A 22763-nucleotide genomic window follows, 5' to 3' on the forward strand; every position below is an offset into this window, starting at 1 on the left:
AAAATGGCAACATAGCAAAGAGTAAAAACTGACTTTTAAAAGCGGCACAAACAAACTATATTTCACCTACGATGGCGTGCAGTACTGGAAAGATCCAGACGGGGGCGCCAACACATTACAATTACATTCACAATAACACATTTAGAGTAAGAAACCTCTACAGTTTTAGAACGCTATTGGTGTTTGTTTCATTAAATTATTGAGTAGTTAATGCTTATACGAAAAAATATTGATCCGCTGGTGGGTTCTCAACTTTAAATAAATTAAAACTCTAAGGGATTCATTTGTTATTCTTAAACTGTGACCTAGTGATGACTGTGCTAAGCAGCTTCTCCTGAATTGCAGCCTTCCCTGGCGCATACGCAACAGACTACATTTTTTAATAAGAATAAAATTAATAAAAGTGAGATTTGATTTCAAACGGAAATAAAGTCCCAGTTGTTAGCTGGTGTGATGCCAGTGATACTGCGGGGTATTTTCTACGCATGCGCGAAACGTCAGCGGTGTGTATGCGGCTGGAGGAGGCGGAGGAGGAGGATGGGACACTGCTGATGCTGATGCGAGAGCCTTCGGCGTTTCTGCGATCCAACACCCGATGGACTGACTCCGTTCACGATGGCATTCCTTGAGCTTCGTTTCACATTCTGGTGGTTTCCCCGTGACCCCGAGCGCGGGGCGGTGAGCCCGGCGAGACAGTAAGGCGAGGACGGCGGAGGGATCCGAGGAAATAACGGTTTCGACTCGTCACTCTCTTCTGGCCTGTCCTGTCTTGCGCTGGACACAGGTGGATTGACGCTGTGGGAAAAAAGGGGGAAAGGAAACAAACAATTAGCGCCTTACTACGAACGGACAGCTGTTTATGTCATTTTCAATTCAGAGAGCCAACATTTTGTTTCGTTCAAGTAGCTGGGGGGAGAAGCCGAACCGCTCGTCGCGTTAGAGGCTAATTTCTGGAGCTAGTCGGTTAGCAGCGCCCTCGACCAATGGCCGCGGAGAAGGGAGGAGTTAACGTTCGTTGCTAACATAAAATCACTTGAAGAGACGGCCGGGGAGATACATGTGCTTTCTCGCTTCGTAATTATAATTTAAACGCCGCAGCTGGAGGTCATTTGGTGTTCGTTCGGGCTCCCTACGACAGACGAGATTAGATATTCGGCTAAGAAAGCTAATGTTGACAAACACCCGTTAATTCGTGTCATTTCGTTTTAAAGGGTCTCGTGACATTTTTAAACGTTGCGTCGCCTCAGGTGGGGGACGTCACGTCGGAAAGTAAGGGCTCATTGACGTCGGGCGTGCTGCCATGACAGGAGAAAGACACAGCGTGAGTCCAAACCTGTCCAAGTACTGTTTAATTAGGCAAAAATGAACACGATAGGTGATGTCTCGGCGAAACTTCCGGTTCTAGTTTGTGCTGCTGGTCCAATATTTTAATTGTAATCCTCCCACCTGTTTCTTGCTTGGAGATGCTGCGTCAAAGCATGGCGTTAAAGCTGAGGACTTGTGTCCTGACCACTGCTGTCAGATAAAAAAAAAATGTTTCAGGCTTTCTCGAGTTTGTAAGGAGGACTAGCCTAAATGGAGCCGACAGTCGTGTCCGGCCCTTTGGGGCACACTCAGTGGGATCCCGAGCAGCCATTTCCTCTGGGATTTCAGCCGTCAAACAGCGGAGGTGTGCTCTGTCCCAAGAGTGGCCAGGCAGGTTTGGATGACAAGCATGACACTTTTCCAAAAGGCGAGGAGGAAAATCTTTTTGTGGACAAGCCCTTCGAGCTCGACAGCTTTATAAAAATCTCTTCCGATTTTTATAAAGGGGATCTGCATTTTGAGGGAGGACAGCCCATGGTTTCCCAAGCTTCCCATTTACAGGAATTGTCTTGCGCAGACAAAACCGAAGGACTCGATGGAATTAATGACTGCACGTTGTCGTGGCTGTTTTCTTCCAACTTCCCTGATGTGTCGGAAAAAACGACTGCCAGCGAGGAGCTGACTTTTACACAAAACAACTCTCTCGAGGGCTCTAATGTCCTCGGTGGCCAGGCGGACTTGATCAACCTCAGCGTGCCATCTTCTCCAGCTTCTAGGAGGAATCCAGAGACTAATGCGGCGGATCCATTTTTGCTGGTGGATCTCTCCGATGAGCTTTCTTGTTTCGCCCAGGAATCCACAAGTGAGCCAGACCTGCACGGTGTTACTGTGGAGCAGGCTGGTCTCCCTCCCTTACAGACTTTGTCACCTGAAACCGGAGACAAAGGTTTATTCCCCGATCAAGTGACTGATCTGCCTATAACCTGTAGCGCTACAGTGCAAGGTTTACTTGAGAGCTGCCAGCCGCGTAGCCACGTCGGCAAACCACAGGAGCATTTTGAAGGATCTGTGCCTTTGTTGGATTTGGACGTTCCAGATTTTGACAGTAGCTTATGTCCTGCCAGTCCTGCGTCTGATGTCTGCTCAGGTACTCCGTTAGAGGTATCAACAGACGAGTCAGGGGTGGCAAATGCAGATGGTGCTCTAATTAGAAATTTTCCTCCGGAGGAGATAAGTGAGAATGACTCACATTCTCAGAGTCTGCCAGACAAACCCTCTCTTCTGACACTCGCTCTGACTCAAGATGCCTGCTGTCACGACGATCTCACCAGTGAGAGGAACTCTGTGGAGAGCGTCTCTGAGGAGTTGATGGACAAGAAGATTTGCGTCGAAGCCGGAAATCGGGAGAACGGGGAAATGGCTCTGGATCTGTGCTTGACTGTCGAAGAGGTTCCCGATGACGGCGAGTCTTGGGACCCGAAACCACACGAGGACTTGAAAACAGGAAGCGCGCTCAGTCCGAAAGCCGAGCAGAGGGAAGTGGACAGGTTGACTGACGCACGTGAAGCGGCCTCTTTTGATTTTTCAGTTCAGGACATTAACCTACCTTCTTCAGAAACTGGATGGACTAGTGAGCAGACCGTGGAGACAATTTCCCCCTCTAAGATGGTGGGAGATGACTCACTGCCAATGGTCTCGGCTGTAACCCCGAGAGAAGAGGATGTCTCTCCTCTGAAAGCTGTATTTGATGCTTTGGACCAGGATGGAGATGGCTTTGTTCGTATTGAGGAGTTTATGGAGTTTGCAGCTGCCTATGGGGCCGATCAGGTGAGATGCCTCGTCTCTGCGCTCTTTGCCCAGAAGGGCCTCTTCTGGGCATCGCATGTTGAGTGAAACTCCATGTAAAATGATACACAACTCCATTTATTATTGATTTTCCGCCTGACTCTAGAAGTAACACCGCAAGAAGCCTGTTTAATTCAATCACTTGAATTTCATCCACTGATTTCACTCCTCTCAGTGCTTTTAGGTTTTGTAAGATCCAAACCATTTTAAGCTATTTAAGTCCTAGTGCTAAATGTTTGATACAGAGATTAGAAAAAAGGAAATGTTTCCTGTAATCTCTGGTTTCCAAATTTTTTAACATTTTGATTAATTTCAATGGGATTACAAACAAGCAACATGTTAAACCAGGCCTGGATTAGTGTGTCATTTATCTTTTGGTGTGCATTTAAGAGCTAGGATCTGGGTTAGCTGTTAGATAAATCTGCCAACCATATTGTCTGTCATTAAATCAGTCGGGCCTGGATCTCCTCCATATGTCAAATGACAAAGATTCATCTCATTTACATATCATGTGGTCTGGGATTATCTCTTGTGGCATGACTGTTGCTCCACCCATGTCCCTCGCTCCTCTGTTGTAACCTTTTTTCCTCTATGCAGGAGGCCAACGTTTTTATTTCTATTTTTTTATAACAAAGTTAAAGGACCTTTGCATTCAATTTGAACCTGTTTTTTTTAAATAGATGTATAACCTTCTCCAGGAAATGTAGTGTTTGGCTCTGACTTCAGTTGAAAGTTGAAACCTTTGACAGAGATCACAGGTTTTATACTCGTAACTACTTCAGTTTCATTTCTGGGTGCTTCTACTTTACAAGAATCACTGAGTTTCAGCAAGGCCATCACGTCTTTGAAAAATACTCTAAAAGAGTCTTATAAATCATTCAAGTTTTTCTCTAATAATTGCTTCAGATTGCAATAAATTAGCTTGAAAAGAATTCAGGTGAAAGTATTTTGATATTCTTTTCTTTTTAAATTTGTTGCTGGTAGTTTTTCACTGGGCTGTGACTGTGGGCCATTTGTGAGGGAGTCTCAGATGTCTCGAGACGTTTGCGGGGGTTCTCAGTTTCCTCGTGAGCCTCAGAAGCTCGCAGTCTTCTCGCCTGAGTTTTGAACAGGCTCAAATGCTTCGAGTGACGGATTTTCTCTCAAAGTAGACAAGAGATGACCTAAAATACTAAGCTGTGATTTTCAGATTCTTTTCAAAACACGGCTGCAAGGCTGGCTGGTTGCAAACGCTTAGGATTTATTAAGACTTTACTGATAACTTGCCTACTTTAACATATTTTTTTGTTGCCAACTAGTTTCCAACAATCTCAGCCCGGACTAACCCTAAAGATGGGCTTCACCTGTTGGTTTTTACTCATGGTTTGTAAGACTTTCTACAATATTTGTGATGTTAACAAGATTGGGTCAAATGTTTGACTTATTGTTTATTTAAGAAGATCCAAGCTCTTAAACTTATATTTGCAGTTTTTGGCTGAGCATGGGCACTTGCTGGTGCTCCACATACACACAGTGTGTGTGTGTGCGTGTGTGGCTGCCTCACTAATGCTTTTAATCCCTCCTCTCCCAGTTCAAAGCGCCTGTATTTCCCCTGATTTGTCCCATGTCTAGCCATAGGTATCTGTGGCTCCCCAGCCAGAGAATTGCAAAGGATTAGGAGAAAAATGTATTTTCCTGAGTCAGAGGAACTTGGTTTATTTGCTGTCCAACAACTGCCACAGCCTTCTTCTTTAGGAGCGGAAAAATAAAGCGTTTGTTGTAGGTTGATGTAAATCAGTTTCACCTGTTGATGTGCGGAGGAATGCTGGAGCTTTAACAAGCCGCTGAGTCTTCTTTTTACGATTCGGGGTTTATTCTGTTAACATCGATTTCTGCAAGGGGTTACTTCCTGCTTAACAGTTTCTTTTGGCCCTCTGCATCTGAAAGGTTGAAATTACATTGTTAACGAGGTTTAGAAGATCGATTTCTCGTTCCCTCCGTTTTCTGGCTGTCATATTTGTTAAACTGGAGCCGCAGGAGCTCATTTTCACCCTCACAGTTAACTTTTGTTAAATTTCTGTTCTTTCACCGAGCCAGAAGTTAAAGCCCTCGCCTTGTCTTACATTTTTCATTTATAGGAAGAAAACTGAAAGTAGACAGACTTATCCTTCAGAATTTGTGGAATCCTTTCTAATAAATGTAGCCTTCCAGTAGATTTGGCGCTCATTTTTTTTTTTCAGACACAAGGGTCTGTAGGAGTCAAGTCTGAGCTAACAAGGTCAACACACATCTTGATTGCGCCGTTTGTCGAGGCAGCACACGTTTGACTCCCCTCATTATCAGCTGGAGTACATATGAATGTACTTTACATATTTGAACAGGCTTTGCCCTGATATACCCTTGTATTACAGTAATCTGGAGGTAAACACAGTTTGAATAACCTCCATGCCCGAGCAAGTCGGATCCACAAAATTATACTTTAAGCAGTGGAGGTAACACAAAATTTAAGCATGCGGTTGAGAAAATTACAGGGACAGAAAACTACTGATGTTTGAACATTCGTAAAACAATTAGAGATGAGGTTGAGGCTGGTGTTAAGAGGTTTAGAAGAACTTAAAGGACATTTTTGTTTTAATTTAGACAAAATCTTGTGCATAATATTCCTTGTTTTTATTATATACCTTTTTTTTTTTTATGCTGCCATATTGAGGTTGTGAAGTAGGATTTGCATTCTTTCCATCACGTCTTTGAAAATTTCCCAATAAACCTGACAGCAGGGAAGCATTCATGTGGTATTTGCATAAATGTCAGCTGGCATTAGTATGCCGAGCATACAAATGCTTCCTCCCGAATTATTTTTGAACGTGATAGCATAAATGCGGTCCCTAACACATGCTGCGTTTGTTTTAATGTTATCATCGTAATGTGGAGCCTTCCAGCGCTCACCAGTATCCAAAGCGTCGTCTGTGTACATCATTTAAGAAGGCAAAGTTTTCACATCGTTTGATAAAACAAGAGGTTTTTACTAACAAATGAGTTCGATAAGGCGTTCCCCTAAACTCCCACAAACGTGCTGTTAAATTATGATTCTGTTGAATTATGATTCTAAATGCTGGCTCCGCTCTCCCTTACTTTCTTGGGTGAGACACAGTTCCCCCCAAAAAACTTTTTCTTTTCCTGTAGCTTCTGCTGCTGGTGTGAAGTTAATCCATCTCATTTGCTGGAGTTTAGTGATATTTCCGGACTGTGTTGGGAAAACTGAAGAACAGATCATGGCTTGCTGTCATTTATTTTGACCATGCATCAAATTAGTGCGTTTAGCTCCTAAAAGGACCCCTCTGTCCTCCAGTCCCTAGTTTGGGTTTTAACCCCAATTCTTTACTAAACTGAACCACTTTGTGTTTGTGTGACCCAACTTTGGCCAGCCTCTTCCTCCCCTCACCCCCCTGCTTTTATGTCCTGCGCCGCTAATCCACAATGGAATGTCCCATGGTCTAAAACATCCTCGCTCAAGAGCTCGCTCCGGAAAACACATTTGTCAAAGTTATTTTCTTCCGTTCCGCATCACTTTTGCCACCCCGGTAGGCTTATGATTATGGTAAGCAGAGTTTTTGTTTCAGGACGTTTGTGAAACCCCCCCTCCTTTGAAGGCGACCGTCACTGAGGGGTATTCTTCTTGGTGGGGTTCTGCTCAGCAGTGGTCTGTGTGGAGGCAGTCAGGCGTGCCCCGGCACTGATTAAACACAAATACAGGAAACAGAAAAACCACAGCGCCTTTTTTTTTTTTTTCTGCTCCACTAAGCCGTGGAACTGTGTTTGAGTTTTTAACCGTCTTTGTGGTTAAACTTTTGAGGTGCATAATATTCTAAAATTAAAAAAACAAAGGTCATGCAGAAAAACATCTTCTAAAGTAACACCTACGATTTTAGGTGTTACGTGACAAAGATGCTGTCGACAGCTGAGAAAAGGTTATTAGATAATAAAATAGCTTTTCAGTAAGAATCCATGCTGAATCTTTTTAGATTGAGGAATTGCTTTAGTTTGACACAAGCAAATGTCATCATTTTTCAGCACTTTGAAAGATGAGGAAATGGGTCAGTTGATGAAATTTAGGAAAAATTAGTTAAAGCAAGAAATTCAGTAAAACATGAGTTTTTAGTTTTTGACAAAACGCACAAACACTTGGCTCCTTAAGGTTAAATTCTGAAAATAATTTTTTTTTTCTATGTAATCAGCTGTGCAGAGGCTTTTGCAGTTCTGAGATCACGTTCACCTCTTTAGTTTTTAGGTTAGACCTAGAAATAACCAACAGGCTTCTGCTCACAAGATCTCAAGGGCCGCTGCAAAGTACGAACAAGCCAAATGTAGGCCATTGATTGCTTCCACAATACAGGAGCTCAAAAACCTTTTGTTTGGCAGCCAGCACGGTTGTAAATTTATTAGTGAGCCGACTGGGCCCGAGTGAAGAAACACGATTGAGTGCCAGCGCTTTCCTGCTAATTATAACAGGCGTGTGAAAATGTCATAGGAACGTTAAAATGAATTCCCTGCTCGCACCTCAGCTTTTCCACACCTTCGCCCGGCAGAGGTGTCTCTGAAACGCTGCGTGGAACAAAAACGGTTTCCTGTAAACGGATTCTCCGCTGTCAGGCAGAAAACTGAAAGCTACAATCAGACGCCAACCGCTGAACTCAGATTCAACCCATGAAAAACCCTTTACGAAGGACTTTTTTTTTTCTGCTTTGTGGAAAGGTACCACAGCAGAGGTGAAAGTTGTGCAGTGAGCCTAACACTGCAGTGTCCTCACACCATCGTTCAGTGAGATCTCGTCTTTTTTTTTTTTTTTTTTTTACAGCTGGGTTTGATGACTCAAGCCCAGATAATAAGCCACAGGGGTTGTTTGGAGTCAGTTTATTAGGATTTTCAGCCTCTTTGAGTCAGAGCTCAGCGTTGCTAAGGAGATCAACTTGTTTTCATCTGTAATTGGTATAAGTAGCATAGAGAGAAGCACATAAGAGAAATGGCAACGTTGATGTTTTCTGCTTGCTTTCTCAAGGAAATAAGCTAAAATCTCTATCTCAGATGCTTCATCCCAGCTACAGCATTTTATTTTAGTAATATTACACACTGTATATTATGTCATCTTTACGATGGCATTTTATTATTTCTGCCACAACAAATCCACATTAAAGCTTGGTGGACAGATAGTTTTGCAGACAGATTTCTGTCTCATTTCCAGGTAAAGCCTTTGGGAGGTTTATTCCCACATATGTACAAAAAATAAGTAAGGGATTGGTTGCCAGGATACTGAGGGAAGGAAGACGCAGTATGTAGGTGCACTTATGTAACCTATTTTTTTTTACAGCTTCTGTGCACAAAAAGCCTTATTGCTTCGTGTTATAAATGTTTAACAGAACATCTGTGTTTCAGTAAGCGATCTGGATATCCCATCAAACCTTTTTGCTTAAATCTTTGCTAATATGGTACCAAGTTCGTGTTGAAATCATTAAAGCCTGCATATAAAACCTTGTAGTGACACATTTCTGTTGTTGTTTTTTCTTGCCAGAATCCAATTAGTTTAAAGACTGTACCCTTTGTACAGCTGTAAACCCATTATTGCTCCAAATCCAATAAATTCAAACGCTTGACATCTGCAAAAGTTGATTTTTCTTCTGAAAGTCACGAGTGTTTTATTGGTGACTTTCTGCTCTGTAATCAGAATATGCTGCCTTGCTGGCAGTGTTTTAATTTTCTTAACCCGGCCTGTATTCAGGGAAAAAATGCTGAGCTGCTCTTGAAAACTGTGTTCTGTAGCAGTGAAGTCACAATGCAAACACTGCCTCTTGGTCATTTAGTCTTTTTTTTTTTTTTTTTTGCAAAAAACTTCTTCTTACATCATTTCTTACATCACCTCAAAGCAGCTAAGCAGGGAAAATGACTGCTTTGTGGTTTGTTTTTATTATCTCTGCCATGGCAAAGCTGGTTTTGACGGCGTTTTATTTCTTCCAGGTGAAGGACTTGACCAAGTTCTTGGATCCCAGTGGCCTCGGGGTCATCAGTTTTGAAGATTTCCACCGTGGCATTTCTGCAATTAGTAATGGAGGTGAGGTCAACACATCTCTTTGGTTTTGAGGAACTCTCTTCCTTGTTTACCTTCATTATGACCCTTTAAAGACTTGCAGATCTGGATATTTGGCAACCCAGTTGGTAATTCCTGATGACTATAAATCAGAATTGCTTTTTATTTGGATGTAACAAGACCTAAATCTTTTACAACTGTTTCACACAGTCCCTGAATGAAGTCTTCAGCTGACATTAAACTATAAAGTAATGTATCAGATTTGCATTTCTTTCAGGGACTAATGTAGCTGTGTGCAGCGCTCACTGAGTGTTTGGCGATGTTGAGAGCGTGACAAAGCTATCTCAGCAGTACAACTGATGCCTCAGTCCATCCATCCTATTGATTTCTAGGACTCCTTTCCAAGGCTTTTTGGGTTAGTCAGCTCTTGTTACGCAGCTCATTAATAAGTTATTCGCTGGAAAGCGTGAGGCACACACACACACACACACACACACACACACACACACACACACACACACACACACACGGGCTGACAGGCTTTCAGAGCGGGAGTGGCAGAGATGAGGTTTGGGCTGAGTGTCCTATTCGCTTTAATTATTTACTGTCCTGTCCTCTTTCTGCCCTGTTTTAGACGTGTCTGCTCCTACTCGTCACTGTAATTGTAAAAATCACAGTAAAAGCACGAGGCATTCTTTTACTGTCATATTTAGACAAGTATGGTTACTTTCAGTGGTAGTTGAACTTCGCATCTTTTCACAACTTCTGTTTAAATACTGCCGGACCTTCTCCACGGTCTTTATTTTTACAGGTAGACCAGGTTTGCAATATGTGCCAGAGTGAGGTCTATCAGGACCATGTGTACTTTTTTTTTTTTTTTCTTTTTTGTTAAATTGTTTAGCTGACGCACGTTTGAATCTAGGATTTCACTGTTGTCACTTCAGCGGCCAGTCTTTGTCCCACGTTCCTCTTTGGTATTTTAACTGCAGCTTGACATTTTGATGAATGAATTCAATATTTCTTGCTGGAGAACAGTTTCCCATCACCGTACGATCAATATTTTACAGTAACATTGCTCATACACTTACTGTAAATTTCAAATATGCTTTTTTTTTAAATTATTATTATTTTTTACTCCCAGCCAAAGAATTTATCAGTTGATCTACTGGATTTGTTTACAACTATTGTGATGTGAAAAGAAGCCAAAACCTGCTGTACCTGCTTGGGGAATTAGTTTCAGTATCAGTCTTATTGCATTCCCCCTCCTCCTCCTCGTCCTCCTGGCTTTAATATCTGCCCCAGTTGTCAAAGAAAAGTTAACTAGTAATATAAAGACATGGCTGTAGGCCGTGGAAATGCCTTTACACCTTGCGGTGGCTCTGGCATGTCCTGAACAACAAAACTGGGCGGAGGTGTGTGACGTTATGCCAGGAGGCTGCAGGTGTTGTTCTCTGTGCCCGTTTCAGTTTAACCGCCTGCAGTGTCTTTGTGGCTCAAAAAGCAAAGGGTTACATAAGTCCCAGGGCACCAAACCCCTCGGGTCTGCTGAAATACTGGAATCACTATGTTCTCTCCTCTCAGCAGGGCACTATTCACAGCTCTGTTTACTAGACACAAGAGACGCAGTGGCTGATGGGACTTTCGACGGCCCGTCTCAGGTTACACTGCCGGTTGCAGATGGTTTCAGTAGACAGCCGTTATTGATGAATATAAATGTGAGCTGGGCTTTCGGCAGATTTGTGCTGCTGGGCTGTCTGGTTTTGTGGAAATGTAAGTGTAGAAGTCGCACCGTGTTTACGGTCACTTCGCTCTTAGATTGCTGACTGTAAATATGCTTAAGCAGGGCGGTTAGAGCTCGAGGTATTAAATGTGCTTTCTGCTTACTGAAGCGATCACATTAAAGAGGGAAAAAAATTTTGTTTTTCCAGTCAAAAGTGCTTTTGAAATGACTTTAAGAAAAGGTGCCACCTCATTGTAAAATAAAATGAATTGGAAACCGTCTAAGTAACTGATGACATTGCAGCTGTTTATTTATTTATTTTTTTAAGCATTACTTTTTTATCCAAGATAGAGGGACCGTTTTGGATACATTTCATTAAAAAAAAGAAAAAAAAAAAAGACTAATTTCCTTAACAGTTTGTCATTCTCATAAAAAAGAAATCCTCAGGCTCTGAAATTAAATGTTCATAAATTCATATTTCCTCAAATTCATTTGTATTTCCTCAAGACATATTATTTTTCCTTAAATTAATATTTGATGCAAAAAAGTGATGTCTCTTTTGTGTTATCAGTTAGATGATATAAATGTGTAATAAAAAAAGGATTTTAAGCTGCACGCTTAAATCGGATAATTTCAGTGTGGTATTTTTTTACAGGACATTTTTGACCAAGGTTTTTATTACTTGGTGTTTTTTTATTTATTTGTTTGTAACAATATAATCAGGTCTTAACAGAACTGTTTTTTGGGGACACTGTAGACGGAGCGTAAACAAGCTGAGACACCTTGAATGATCTTCTTTCTGCATATTAAGTATCTGTTTACACGGTGACGTCTGTTCTTTTTTTTCATCAGGTTTATGTTTGTAGAGGCTCTGTTACTGTTTGACTCTGTTTGTTCTGCTCACATTAAACCTGTCTTCCTGCTCTCATATTCCCAGGCCCCGAGCCACAGCTCTACAATGTAAACTACAGTCCAGGGGATGGAGCTGTGGGCTGCCCCGAGGAATACGATGAGGTGAGACTTTGGCGCTCTTTTGTTCGCATTTTCTCGTCTCGTTGTGCTTTCAGCCTCCTAATCGTGCGTACAACAGAACGGTGTGAAGGCCACCAGCTGAACTCTCTGTGCACTCTTGACTTCCTCCCGCTGTAATTCGCCGAGTGGCTTGCAGGCCTATCATTACCTCTCTGGGAGCGCTCCACAGACTGAACACACTGGTTTGGCTGACACGAAATAGCATCTGGCGCTGGAGACTTTTGCGTACGCTTTGAGAAATATCGAACAGGCTGGAATGTGCAGGAGTTCCCGAAAGTGTGGGGACTCGTGTTTTTACAGTAGCGGTTAACATATCTGGAATTCCTCTCTCCTCTTGCGCACAAAACTTGTATATTTAACCACGAGTATCGCTGGCCTCTGCAAGATTAGACTGTTGTTCTGTGTCCTTTCAGCGCTGGACATTTATTTTTAGGAGCTTCACTCTGTATGGTGTCAGTGCCCCCTGTTGTTATGTTTCAGACCTGCAGGAGTTGTACATGGATATGCACCACTAACACTGGTTTTTAGTGGCACCTAAATATGTTTAGTTAGAAAAAACGGTAAGTTACTTGCTAAGGATTTAATTTTTTCCAGATGTAATGCAATTGTATATTATATGCTTTTCTGTGGATAAAATGTGTCTTGGAAATTGGATGTTGGCATAACTAAAAGTATATTAAACCCAGGCAAAGATTATTTTTTTACATTAAATATTCCAGCTGCCTTGGTTGCTGTTTACTGGAAAACACAGGCAGGCTTTCTGAGAAGTTTCAGCTTTTTTTTTTTCATGTGCACGCCACCACCTGTGTTCGCGGTCTTGTTTTTTTTCCTTAAGATCCTAGCAGTAAAGGGTTCCTCTCTCAATGGCGCTGCTGTTCTGTTGCTGTTTGCTTTCAAAACAAGCAAGGTGAGGGTGTTTAGCTGAATCCTGGCATACGAGAAGCAAAACACTCCATCCTGCACACTTTTACTTGTATTCCCTTTTTCCTCCCTCCTCTTCTCTGCAAATGTGGTTCTTGACTGTAATCATAGGGGTTTTAACACAAGATAATGGCCGTCGCTCTTTGTTATCATTGTTCTAAACGCCATGTTCTTCTATGTTCATTAACAGCATGTTTGTTTCCGCTTGGCACAGATGGCTAAAGCAGGTTGTTGCGATGTGTAGTCCTCATTCACTGCAACTGTAGGTCCGTGGAACACGGCTTAATGATCGATGATGTAAACACGGGGATGGGAAGTGTAGCAACAGGAGAAATTAAAGGTATTGATCATGTGGCGTTTTCACCTAGTGCCCGAGAGCTGGCAGGAGGTGATTGAGCTTTACAGCTGACTTGTGTTACTCTTTGGACTTTGTCTCTGTCTCCGCCCCTGTGACCACCCAGTGAAGCCGAACGAAGTGTCTCAGTAATTTCCACTCGTCCAGCGGAGTTTCTCTGTTGCTCTTTCTGCGAGGGAAAGCAGGAAGGCTTTAGTAAAAGCTATTAGTAGGCTCTCATGTCAGGGCAGTAAAACTGGGCAGAATGGTTTTGGATATGGTGAATATCCCTCTGGGTCCTGCTTCTTCTGAAACTTCATGTAGACTGGTACGTAACACTTGGCAGCATGACTCACTGATGTTACCTTTTTTATTGATTTACAGCTCTGAAACCCAAGGATGTGTCTCCAAGTGGCTAATTGTTTTAGATGTTCTTTTTTTAGAAAATGAGTCAGTATTTTAGCATTTGATTTGGTTTCAGCCTAATGTTTTGTTGAACTTTTATCAGCGGTGTTGAAGCGTTGCTTTTAAACTGTCATCTGAAAGTAAAAACACAGATTAGTCACTGACTACACTTCACATTGAGCCATCTTTTAAATTGTAGGGATTTTTATTCCTCTTTTTAAGCAACCACTGGTTTGTAGTGTTTGCCTCACATAAATGCCAAAATTGATCCATTAGTTTTTATAACAAGTCAACACAGGCAGAATACTTCGTTAACCCATGTTAGTTTATTATAAGAGGCTGTGTAAACATAACCTTGTTTGCAATAATAAAAACTACAAAAAAAGAATCCCACTTTATTGTTGTTGTAAATTAATCAGATCGTGATGGATTTGTGTGGCTTCTGATGTTCCTGTTTGTCTGTTTTTTTGTCACTTCAGCAAAATGAGGTAACAGACAGTGCCTACCTGGGCTCTGAGAGCACGTACAGCGAGTGTGAAACCTTCACTGACGAGGACACCGGAGCTCTTGTACCTCCTGAAATGCACGAGGATGTGGAGACGGACAGTGGCATAGAAGCGACGCTGCACGATCCTGAAGATGGTGGAAACAGGTCCGTGTACATTTAACCTCAACTTTTTATGGCTTATATTTTTTTATGCATTCACATTTCCAGTCAAAGGTTTAGCCACACGTACCCGTTTTTTTGAACCAGTTCTTTTACTTTACGTAAAGCTGACTGGGATCCTGAGTGACTGTGGTGATCCCCCCCATCATAACACAATGAGATCACTGCTGGCTAAAAAAAGTTATTTTAATTCATCCAAAAGGTGAGCCCTGCAGGTTTTTTTCACACCAATCCCATGATTTGCGAGCCTGCGTGCCCAGTCCTGGATCACTTGGGTTCTATCTGGGTCACCGGGCAGATTAAACGGAGGCAGTAGACTGCCACCACTACATTGACATAATGCCTGTAACTCCCCTGTGTACAACAATCTGTAGAATATCGGCTCAACATATTGTAGTGTGCACTTCTTCTGTGTGTAACCTGTAACTGTGCTCTGCAACACAAGAAGCTGAAAGCAATGAAGGCCCTTCTTCCATTTCTCACCCATGCTTGTTCAAATCTGAGTGGATTATCCTTTTTCTCAGATATAAAATGAGGGATGCACTTCTTTTTTTCCATAATCTTTAGGTTGTGGGAGGAGTTGTTTGTGTTAAATTTAATCCCACCTCAGTTAGCAACAATGTGATGATATGTTACATGTTCTGCAAGGACTATTGATATCCATTTATAGTTGGGATGTTAATATGTGCTCCACAGACTGTTCTGTTTGTTCAGTTTTATTGGAAGTTGGTAGAACTCCTTCGTAGAGTGAAAAATGTCCAGATATCACTTCACCTCCCTCCACGCCAGCTCTACCAGGAGACACAAAGGCAGAAGTCGAGTTTTAGCTGCACGCTACAGAATAGACCGTTTTCAGCCAGAACCCGCTGCAGTCTAGATTTCTCTGTCTGCGCACAAATGTTCTTGCTGATAGACCTTTGGGCAAACACGTGAGGAAGTTCAGCAGTGCCTCTGAATCTGCTGACTGAGTGACCTGTCCATCCGGCTTCATGACAGATCGGAGTGGTCTGCTTGACATGGAAGCGTTTAGACTTCCCAATCCATGTGTGAGCCTTGAATTCCAGGAAGTGTTGATTTAGCTCTCTTTTTTTTTTCTCCCCCCTTCTTGTTCTCCCCTTTTTTGCTTTGCTTTGGCTAAGACTAGTCTAATTCTTTTCTACCTCCTTCACTTACTCACACCATTATTCCGTTAGTTCTGCTGCTGCCTGGAGTTCGACGCTCGTGTTGTACGACTCTGACCTTGACACGCTCTCATTCCAGCCGTCTGTTTACCAAACACTGGGTGCTCAGTTTACTAGAAAGTCCAGGCTTTTCGTTGTATCAGTGGCTCCATCAATTACAGCCTTCAACAGAGAGCAGTGCTGGTGAAACCTTTTTTTTTTTAAACCTTGAAATAGTTTGTCGCTACACTGAAGACGAACTGATGAATAAATGGACATTATGGATGAACTGAGGTTCCATAACGTGTCCTGATTGGCTGAGTTGACCCGAGCCAGACGCTGCATTAAATGAGGTATTAAGAATAGGAGCATATACACTGAGCTGCAGATTACCAATCTAACAGGATTAGTGCCCCCCGCATCTGTCCCCACACACACTTGGCTCTCGAGCGGTCAGCAGGACTGTCTGTCAGTTGTTGCTGAGCCTCAAATCTGATTACGCCAATCACAGTCAACCTTCTAACGGTACAGCCTGTGGCGGTGGACAATGGCGGCTCGTTAGAAAGAACGGACTTGGCTCCTTTTTTTTGTTGTTGCTGCTGGAGTCCAGGTTTTGATTTTATTGGTGTAACCTGTAAAACTTCAGGATTCCACTCTGGTTGTCAGGAGTTTTAACTCCAGTTGTCCCGAGGCTTTCACGCCAGGGCAGTGGAGGGCGTTTAAAGATGCGTTCTCTTTCTTCACCGTCCCTAAATGTGAGGGACCTCAGTAAGGGGCCGTGTTGTAAAAGAAAGGGCAAAGGGTAAGTGACCTCAAAACTGGCTGTTACTATTCAAACTATAAAGGCCTTTTTTTTTCTGGATCATACTAAAGCTAAAGTTAAGTCATTACTTTGATAAATGAGATTAAAGAGATGGCTTCTTTTAGATGTTTGAATAATCAGGCAACTGAATGGCATTACTCATGTTTAAGAAATGTGAGCAATATGCTTATCTGCTGAGAAGGCGAGCTCTGTTTCGCTGAGTTAGACATCCTCATCCTGTGGACAGCAGGAAAGGCAACCCTTTCAACTTTTCTGTCCAAAAAAATACCTTCATTGACTCAAAGTTACGCTGTGACTTCAGCACCCAACCCCACATGTAGCTGCTCAGCCGTGTGGTTTAACTGGTGAGAGGCGAACTCTGAGCCTTTTCTTTTGAAATGTCTTTTAACGTTGCTTTCACGGTTTACTGTTACATGTAAAGCACAAGACGCGTTTCAGCCAAAGCAGCCTTTGGGATTATTGTGAATTAACAGATTACGTTTGAAGAGCAGTGATTGAACCTGTCCAGACTGCTGCTCTTGAGGGGAAAGATTATTTGTGCCTGTTTGGGATTTAAACTGGGCTTTTCTGCTTGGATTAGTTTTACTGTAGTTGGAGGTTCATAAATTCATTATTACCTAACTGTTTCTGCCCACTCAGATATTGTTTCTAACCACTCTGAACCACTTCTGCAAGTTCCCTCTTTTCCAAGAGTTGGACCCAAAGTTAACTTAATGGTTCTTGTTGTTTTTAGAAACACTTGCTAACACAGTCACACGTGCCCCTCAGGTTTTCCCTGAACTCTGAGCTCCACAACCACTCCCTGGTGACGGTGATCGGTGGAGAGGAGGAGCACTTTGAGGACTTTGGGGAAAGCAACACGTCGGAGCTGCTGCTGGAGACCAGCGTGGAGGGCTCCGTGCGGGAGGGCGACTCCCTCCTCGCACAGACCCCCGAGCAGGTCAATGGCTCGTCGCTTCTTTCTCCCAGGTACGACCTCAACAATTAAACTTTCACTGCCCGGATATTATGAAAACCTTTCTTTTACATTTCGTTACCTAATTCTGTAGGATTAGGAAGCTACACCCAAAGGTTATTTAACTAGGAATCTATTTTTCCAAACTGTGAAATCACAGCTTCTTTTTTTGATCGGCCCTTTTTGATAAAAGATGGGACACTGTCGCATTCTCAGCTGTGCTAATTTCGTCTTAGATGCTTTTTTAACATTCTTCAGAGGGAAAAAATGTTTCTTTTTGAAGGATATTGAGGTCAAATGTTGATAAAAATCTATCTGGAGACGTCCCTCTAGCTCCTGTCTGCCTCCTGTTTTTCGCCAAGGGCGAGATGAGAAGGAAAAAAAAAAAAAATCTTTGGACTTCTTCCATCAGTCTGAAAATGTGGATACACTGCCATCTTCTTCTGATCTTATTTTGGATGTTCAGTGCTGGTTTGAGCCGTAGGTTTTACAGTCAGTCAGTGTTACAGGTGGCATCTGCTGCGTTCTGGGACGGACAGGAGTGGACATCGAGTCCAGACATCTTGAGAGGCCTTTGTCCTTTCTGTCCCACAGATACAAGCTGACTAACTGTGTCATGTGTCTGCTGCAAAACAAAAACACGGCCTCGGCAGTCATTTTGAATGTTATCTCTCTTCTGCTCAGTTTTTCCCTCCCTTTTTTCTTCTCCCTCATAGACTTTAAGCTGGATAATTTGTAATTCCCACTTGTGTGCTTTTCTGTTGTTTCCTTTTTTTTTCTCAAGATTTGCCTTGCCGAGAATCTCTTTAACGGCTAACTGCCTAGTTTTTTCACCAATTGGTAGTTTGGAAATAATCTGGTTTAATCATACCTTTACAGTCATTTTACAGCTTCTGTTGTTTTCTATTGTTTGTAGAAATAACTGGGCTAACACAACTAGATACTTTTATTCATCCCAGATAGAAATGATAAAAGCTTCAGGAGCAGCATGACACGATATAAACACATTAATCTCATTAAATAAGATAAAATGCTCAACTGTATAATTAATTAGAACTAGGGCCACTTATTTATTTTTTGTATTCTAAACTAAATAGATCCTCATTAGCATGCTGTGTCATGGAAGTAGAAGGTGGAAAAATAACCTAATGGCTGTGAGATAAACATTTTCTAGCAACATAAGTAAATTGATTCTATTTACTTGCCGGAACTGTTTGCTGAAACATTATTCCTTATACAGCCTGATCAGAAATCTGTTTGATGTTTATGCTGAAATAATTATACACACACACGCACAAAAAAAGAAAAAAAAAAAAAAAAGCCCTGCATCCCACGAACTTCACCCACTCGGTGTGAATGTGTCACTGTGTTTTGAGCCAGCCTGTGCTCAGAGTTGTGCATGTAGCAGCGCTGCCTACGCACACGTCTATCTACATGTTGCAGTGCTGACACGCGTGCAAACACTGCTAGGTTACTTTTGTTCCGCACGATCACACACACACACACACACACACGCACGCGTGGCTGTAGACATCATTTAACAGAGTGTTCCTTCGCAGCTCTGGAAGAAAGTGACTCGGTGTGACGGTGCATATGGCCGTGGAGTGACCCTCCAGTTATTTTCTGCCTATGGAAACAGAAACCTGTGCCAGTTTTTGATTCGTTCAGGACTGAACAGTCTGCTCATAAAATGGACAAACTCCCAACAGAATTAAACAATTATTGTTTTTTCTTTTGCTTTGATCAGATCAGTTTAAGTTTCCAGAGCTCATCTGAATACAGAAAAGTGAGAAAATGTAAGAGATTGCTCACTTTATTTTTAATTTTAAGTAATTAGAATACAACTTGCAGCCTGTTTCACGTCTCCTCACTACAATCCTCCTTTTTACTGTTTCTAACTCCTGTGGATTTCATGAGTACCTCCTGTCCGTCTCTTTATTGCACCCCCCTCCTTTCCTTCTTGTCTGTCACTCACCACAACCTCCACCTTTGTTCCTCCCCCTTTTTGTTTTCCCTCTTTCCAGCGCACCTGCTTCTCTCCCCGACTGCTTTCAGAGCTTCCTCAGGGAGGAGGCGCTGGACTTTTTCTGTAGCCAGTGTCACAAACAAATAAGTCGTCTTGAAGACCTCTCCGCTCGCCTCAATTTCCTAGAGATGACTAGGTAACACGTTCGTCCGCAACCCCGCTCTGGCTACGAGCTGCGTGAATGTGTTTGCAGTGCCGATTAGATACAGTATCGCTCGTGTTCTCGCAGTGTGTGCATGCTGTGTTGGTTTGCAAACACGGTGTGTTTTGATGGTATGCTGTTTGCACACACATTATGTTCTAATGTGGACGCCCATCTTAAGTTTGTTTTGTATATTTTGTTTTTGTCCCAGAGTTCCCGTTTTTTTTTTTCTTCCTCTGCTCTCTTTTTGCTAACACTGCATTAATAAATACACTTTAGCTCATTATGAGGGGTGGGGGTGAAAACACAACTGGTTAAAGAATCTGCTCATCTGACTTTAGTGATGTTTGTAGTGGGGGTTTTTTTGCCTTCTGATAGTTGAGTAAAATTTTCTCGGCACTGGCCTGTGTTGGATCAGACTTGCTGATCTGGGATTAAAGACCATTAGCAGTATTACACAAACTTAGTTACTAATCAGCTAAATAAGATTTCTGATTATGTTATTAAAAAGAAAAGAAAAAAAAAAAAATCAGGGCACAGTTTTGCACTTAATCATTCGCAAAACTACATTTAAAAGCTTGTAAGCTTCTGTAATACTGCAACGACCCGTCGACCCAATCTGATCCAACATCATCGCTCTGCAGAGACAAATAAACGTGTTTTAGACTGCTGTGTGTGAGGTCCCTGTAGTTTCAACAGAAATTTAGCATTTTGCTGGCAAAACAACCTCAACATGCCTTTTTAAATATGGCTTCATTATTATTATTATTATTAGAGCGTGTTTAAGAGGAATACCAGGAGATGATATCTTTTCTTTATCCTTTTTCTCTTCCTGACGTTTTGTCCTGTTCTGTTTCTCCTCGTCCAGTGCTGGCAAAAGGCTGTCCAGCAAGAAGGTGGCAAGGTATGTCTAAAAAAGTTTTTTTTCATTAGAAAGGCCTTAAAATTATTATACAAAGTTGTTTAAAATGAGCAGCTTGTCAGGTTTTAACACACCAGTGATTTATAATTGCTTCTGTCTTGTCTTACACTCAGACACCTCCTCCAAAACAGCTCGATGACTCTGGACACCATGAGTGACTTGACGCGGGACATCCTGGAGCTCGCCGACAACGACATCACAGACAAGGTAGCCGAGTGAACTGTCGAGGCCAGTCGATTGTTCCGACACCAAATTTTGAACACGTCGACTCATTTACTTATTCTTTATCTTTCCCCAGGTGCTGCTCCTCGAGCGTCGAGTGGCGGAGCTGGAGAAGGAGTCCGAGGCTTCGGGGGAGCAGCACGCGCGGCTGCGCCAGGAGAACCTTCAGCTGGTGCACCGGGCCAACGCCCTGGAAGAGCAGCTGAAGGAGCAGGAGCTCCAGGCCGACGAGCAGCTCCAGCAGGAGACTCGGCGTCACAAAGAGGCCCTGAGCAAGCTGGAGCGAGAAAAGGAGCTGGAGCTGGAGAACTTACAGGCCAGGTGAGGAGAGCAGAAAGCGGCGGGGGACTTTTAGAGCACCACGGTTGCACAAAATCAATCAGTCTGTCTGATGTTTTTGTTTGGTTTTTAAGTCGTATTCATGTGTTTGACCGTTCATGACTCTTTACTGCCCCCATCTGGCGTTAAAAGGACCTTTCATTTAGTCAGTAAACGGGATAAATATTTGTAGTGGGCTTTGGGTTTTTAGTTTTGTGCATATCTTAAAAGATTTGTTTTGTTTGTCAGGTTGCAACAGCTGGATGATGAGAACAGTGAGCTGAGGTCCTGTGTTCCCTGTCTTCGAGCAAACATAGAAAGACTTGAGGAGGTAAACCTGAACACGCCACAAGTCTGTTTCTCTTCTGTCCTTCTGTTTGTCTCATCAGAATTGGTGGCTTCGCTTCTCATTAGTTAATTTTCTGTTGGTTTTAATATGTTAACCCTTTGTTTCATCTTTGTAGGAGAAAAGAAAGCTTCAGGATGAGGTGGAAACGGTTTCAGACAGGTTGCAGGACGAGACGGAATCACGCAGGAAGATGGCCGACAAGCTGAGTCATGAGCGCCACCAAAACCAGAAGGAGAAGGAAAACACTCAGGAGGTAGGATTGCTTTGTCTGTGCAGAAAAAGCACAATATTATATTGGATCAAAAGCTTACATGTTACACTCATTTGTCTTGTGCAAAAAAAATCTTCATGATCTCTCCTGACTCTTCTCTTCCTCGTGTCCTTTGGTGCCTTCGTGCATCAGGTGATTGAAGACCTGCGTAAACAGCTCGAGCACCTACAGCTGTACAAGCTGGAGGCGGAAGCAAAGAGAGGCCGTACTCCTGGAGCGGGGCTGCAGGAGTACCAGACCCGAACCCGGGAAGCAGAGCTGGAGCAGGAGATCAGAAGACTCAAACAGGTAGGAGGCGCGTTCCCAGTTCTCCACACTTCTAATCTCTCACTCCAGGCTGCTTTGTTTTACGATGTATTCCAATCTGATTGGATCTCCGTAGGACAACCGTTCTCTGAAGGAGCAGAACGACGAGTTGAACGGGCAGATAATCAACCTGAGCATCCAGGGAGCCAAGAACTTGATGTCGGCCTCCTTCTCCGACTCCCTGGCAGCTGAGATCAGCTCCGTGTCTCGTTCTGAGGTGGGGTTCAGGAAACAAAGGAAGAAGTTATGAAGCATCTCATGTCATTTCACTTCTTAGTTAAACCTAAGTTACTAACTTTTGTTTTTTCTCTTTTCTAGTTGATGGAGGCTGTTCACAAACAGGAAGAAATCAACTACAGACTCCAGGACTACATTGACAAAATCATTGTGGCCATCATGGAGTCCAACCCTTCAATCCTGGAGGTCAAATAGACTCCGTACAGCCAGAGGGGCCACCTGCTCCGACTCCGCAGGCTGTAAAATAAGTAAAAACATACACATGCTTACCGAAGACCTGGCAAAAGGAAAACGACAAAGAAAGGAAGTAAAAATCAAAATATCTGGACATCCTTTTGGAATGAAACAACTCTCCCAATGTTCTTTGAGAAAAGATCATTTATAGATTTCTAAGAAGTTCGTGGCTATCAGTAGGGGGAAAAAAAAGCTTTTTCTTATTAGAGTTTCCTTCTGAGGAGTTCTGTTTGCCCCCCCCCTGCCCCTGAAAGCACTTGGGTTCTGGTGACTTCCATGTTTTTGGCCAGAGGGACCCAAGTCCTGCCCCCATTAGTGAGTGAATGCAGACGGATGCAGCTGGACATCTGTAAAGTGTGAAACGATTCCCTATCCCTTTCCAGAAACGGTGTCCGCCTTCGATTAAGCCGATAATACCGATGTTATACCCGAAGGCCTTTAAAAGACGATTCACTGATTCCACCGACATGCCTCTGTTCAGTCTGCATAAGGAGGGCGGCGAGGGCGGCAG

The 22763-nt window shown here is 42.8% G+C and overlaps 1 protein-coding gene across 4 annotated transcripts; it reads left to right on the forward strand.

Moving 5' to 3' along the window:
- The first annotated feature begins 527 nt into the window (after positions 1–527).
- Positions 528–22757, forward strand: rab11fip3 (RAB11 family interacting protein 3 (class II)). 4 transcript variants are annotated; one of them, XM_017418567.3, is made up of 14 exons: positions 528–3132; positions 9139–9232; positions 11866–11942; positions 14100–14272; positions 17039–17239; positions 19250–19387; positions 20262–20297; positions 20429–20522; positions 20614–20858; positions 21105–21186; positions 21320–21457; positions 21608–21763; positions 21858–21998; positions 22100–22757. In XM_017418567.3, exons 1-14 carry the CDS (start codon positions 1576–1578, stop codon positions 22211–22213), a joined length of 3246 nt encoding a protein of 1081 aa, XP_017274056.1. In that variant the 5' UTR covers positions 528–1575; the 3' UTR covers positions 22214–22757. The 4 variants fall into 4 exon arrangements, with proteins under 4 accessions (XP_017274056.1, XP_017274057.1, XP_024862210.1 ...); XM_025006442.2 differs by having other exon boundaries at positions 533–1321; XM_017418568.3 differs by lacking the exon at positions 19250–19387 and having other exon boundaries at positions 529–3132.
- Positions 22758–22763: the final 6 nt, after the last annotated feature.

This window comes from Kryptolebias marmoratus, linkage group LG17, assembly GCF_001649575.2.
Source record: "Kryptolebias marmoratus isolate JLee-2015 linkage group LG17, ASM164957v2, whole genome shotgun sequence".
In the NCBI taxonomy this organism is placed as follows: domain Eukaryota; kingdom Metazoa; phylum Chordata; class Actinopteri; order Cyprinodontiformes; family Rivulidae; genus Kryptolebias; species Kryptolebias marmoratus.

Excerpts from the sequence above, each read along its gene's own strand:
- rab11fip3 (XM_017418567.3), top strand. The coding sequence starts at position 1,576 with ATGGAGCCGACAGTCGTGTCCGGCCCTTTGGGGCACACTCAGTGGGAT. Across the intron at positions 3,133-9,138 it reads CTGCCTATGGGGCCGATCAG|GTGAAGGACTTGACCAAGTT; the intron begins GTGAGATGCCTC and ends TATTTCTTCCAG. Across the intron at positions 21,458-21,607 it reads AGAAGGAAAACACTCAGGAG|GTGATTGAAGACCTGCGTAA; the intron begins GTAGGATTGCTT and ends TTCGTGCATCAG.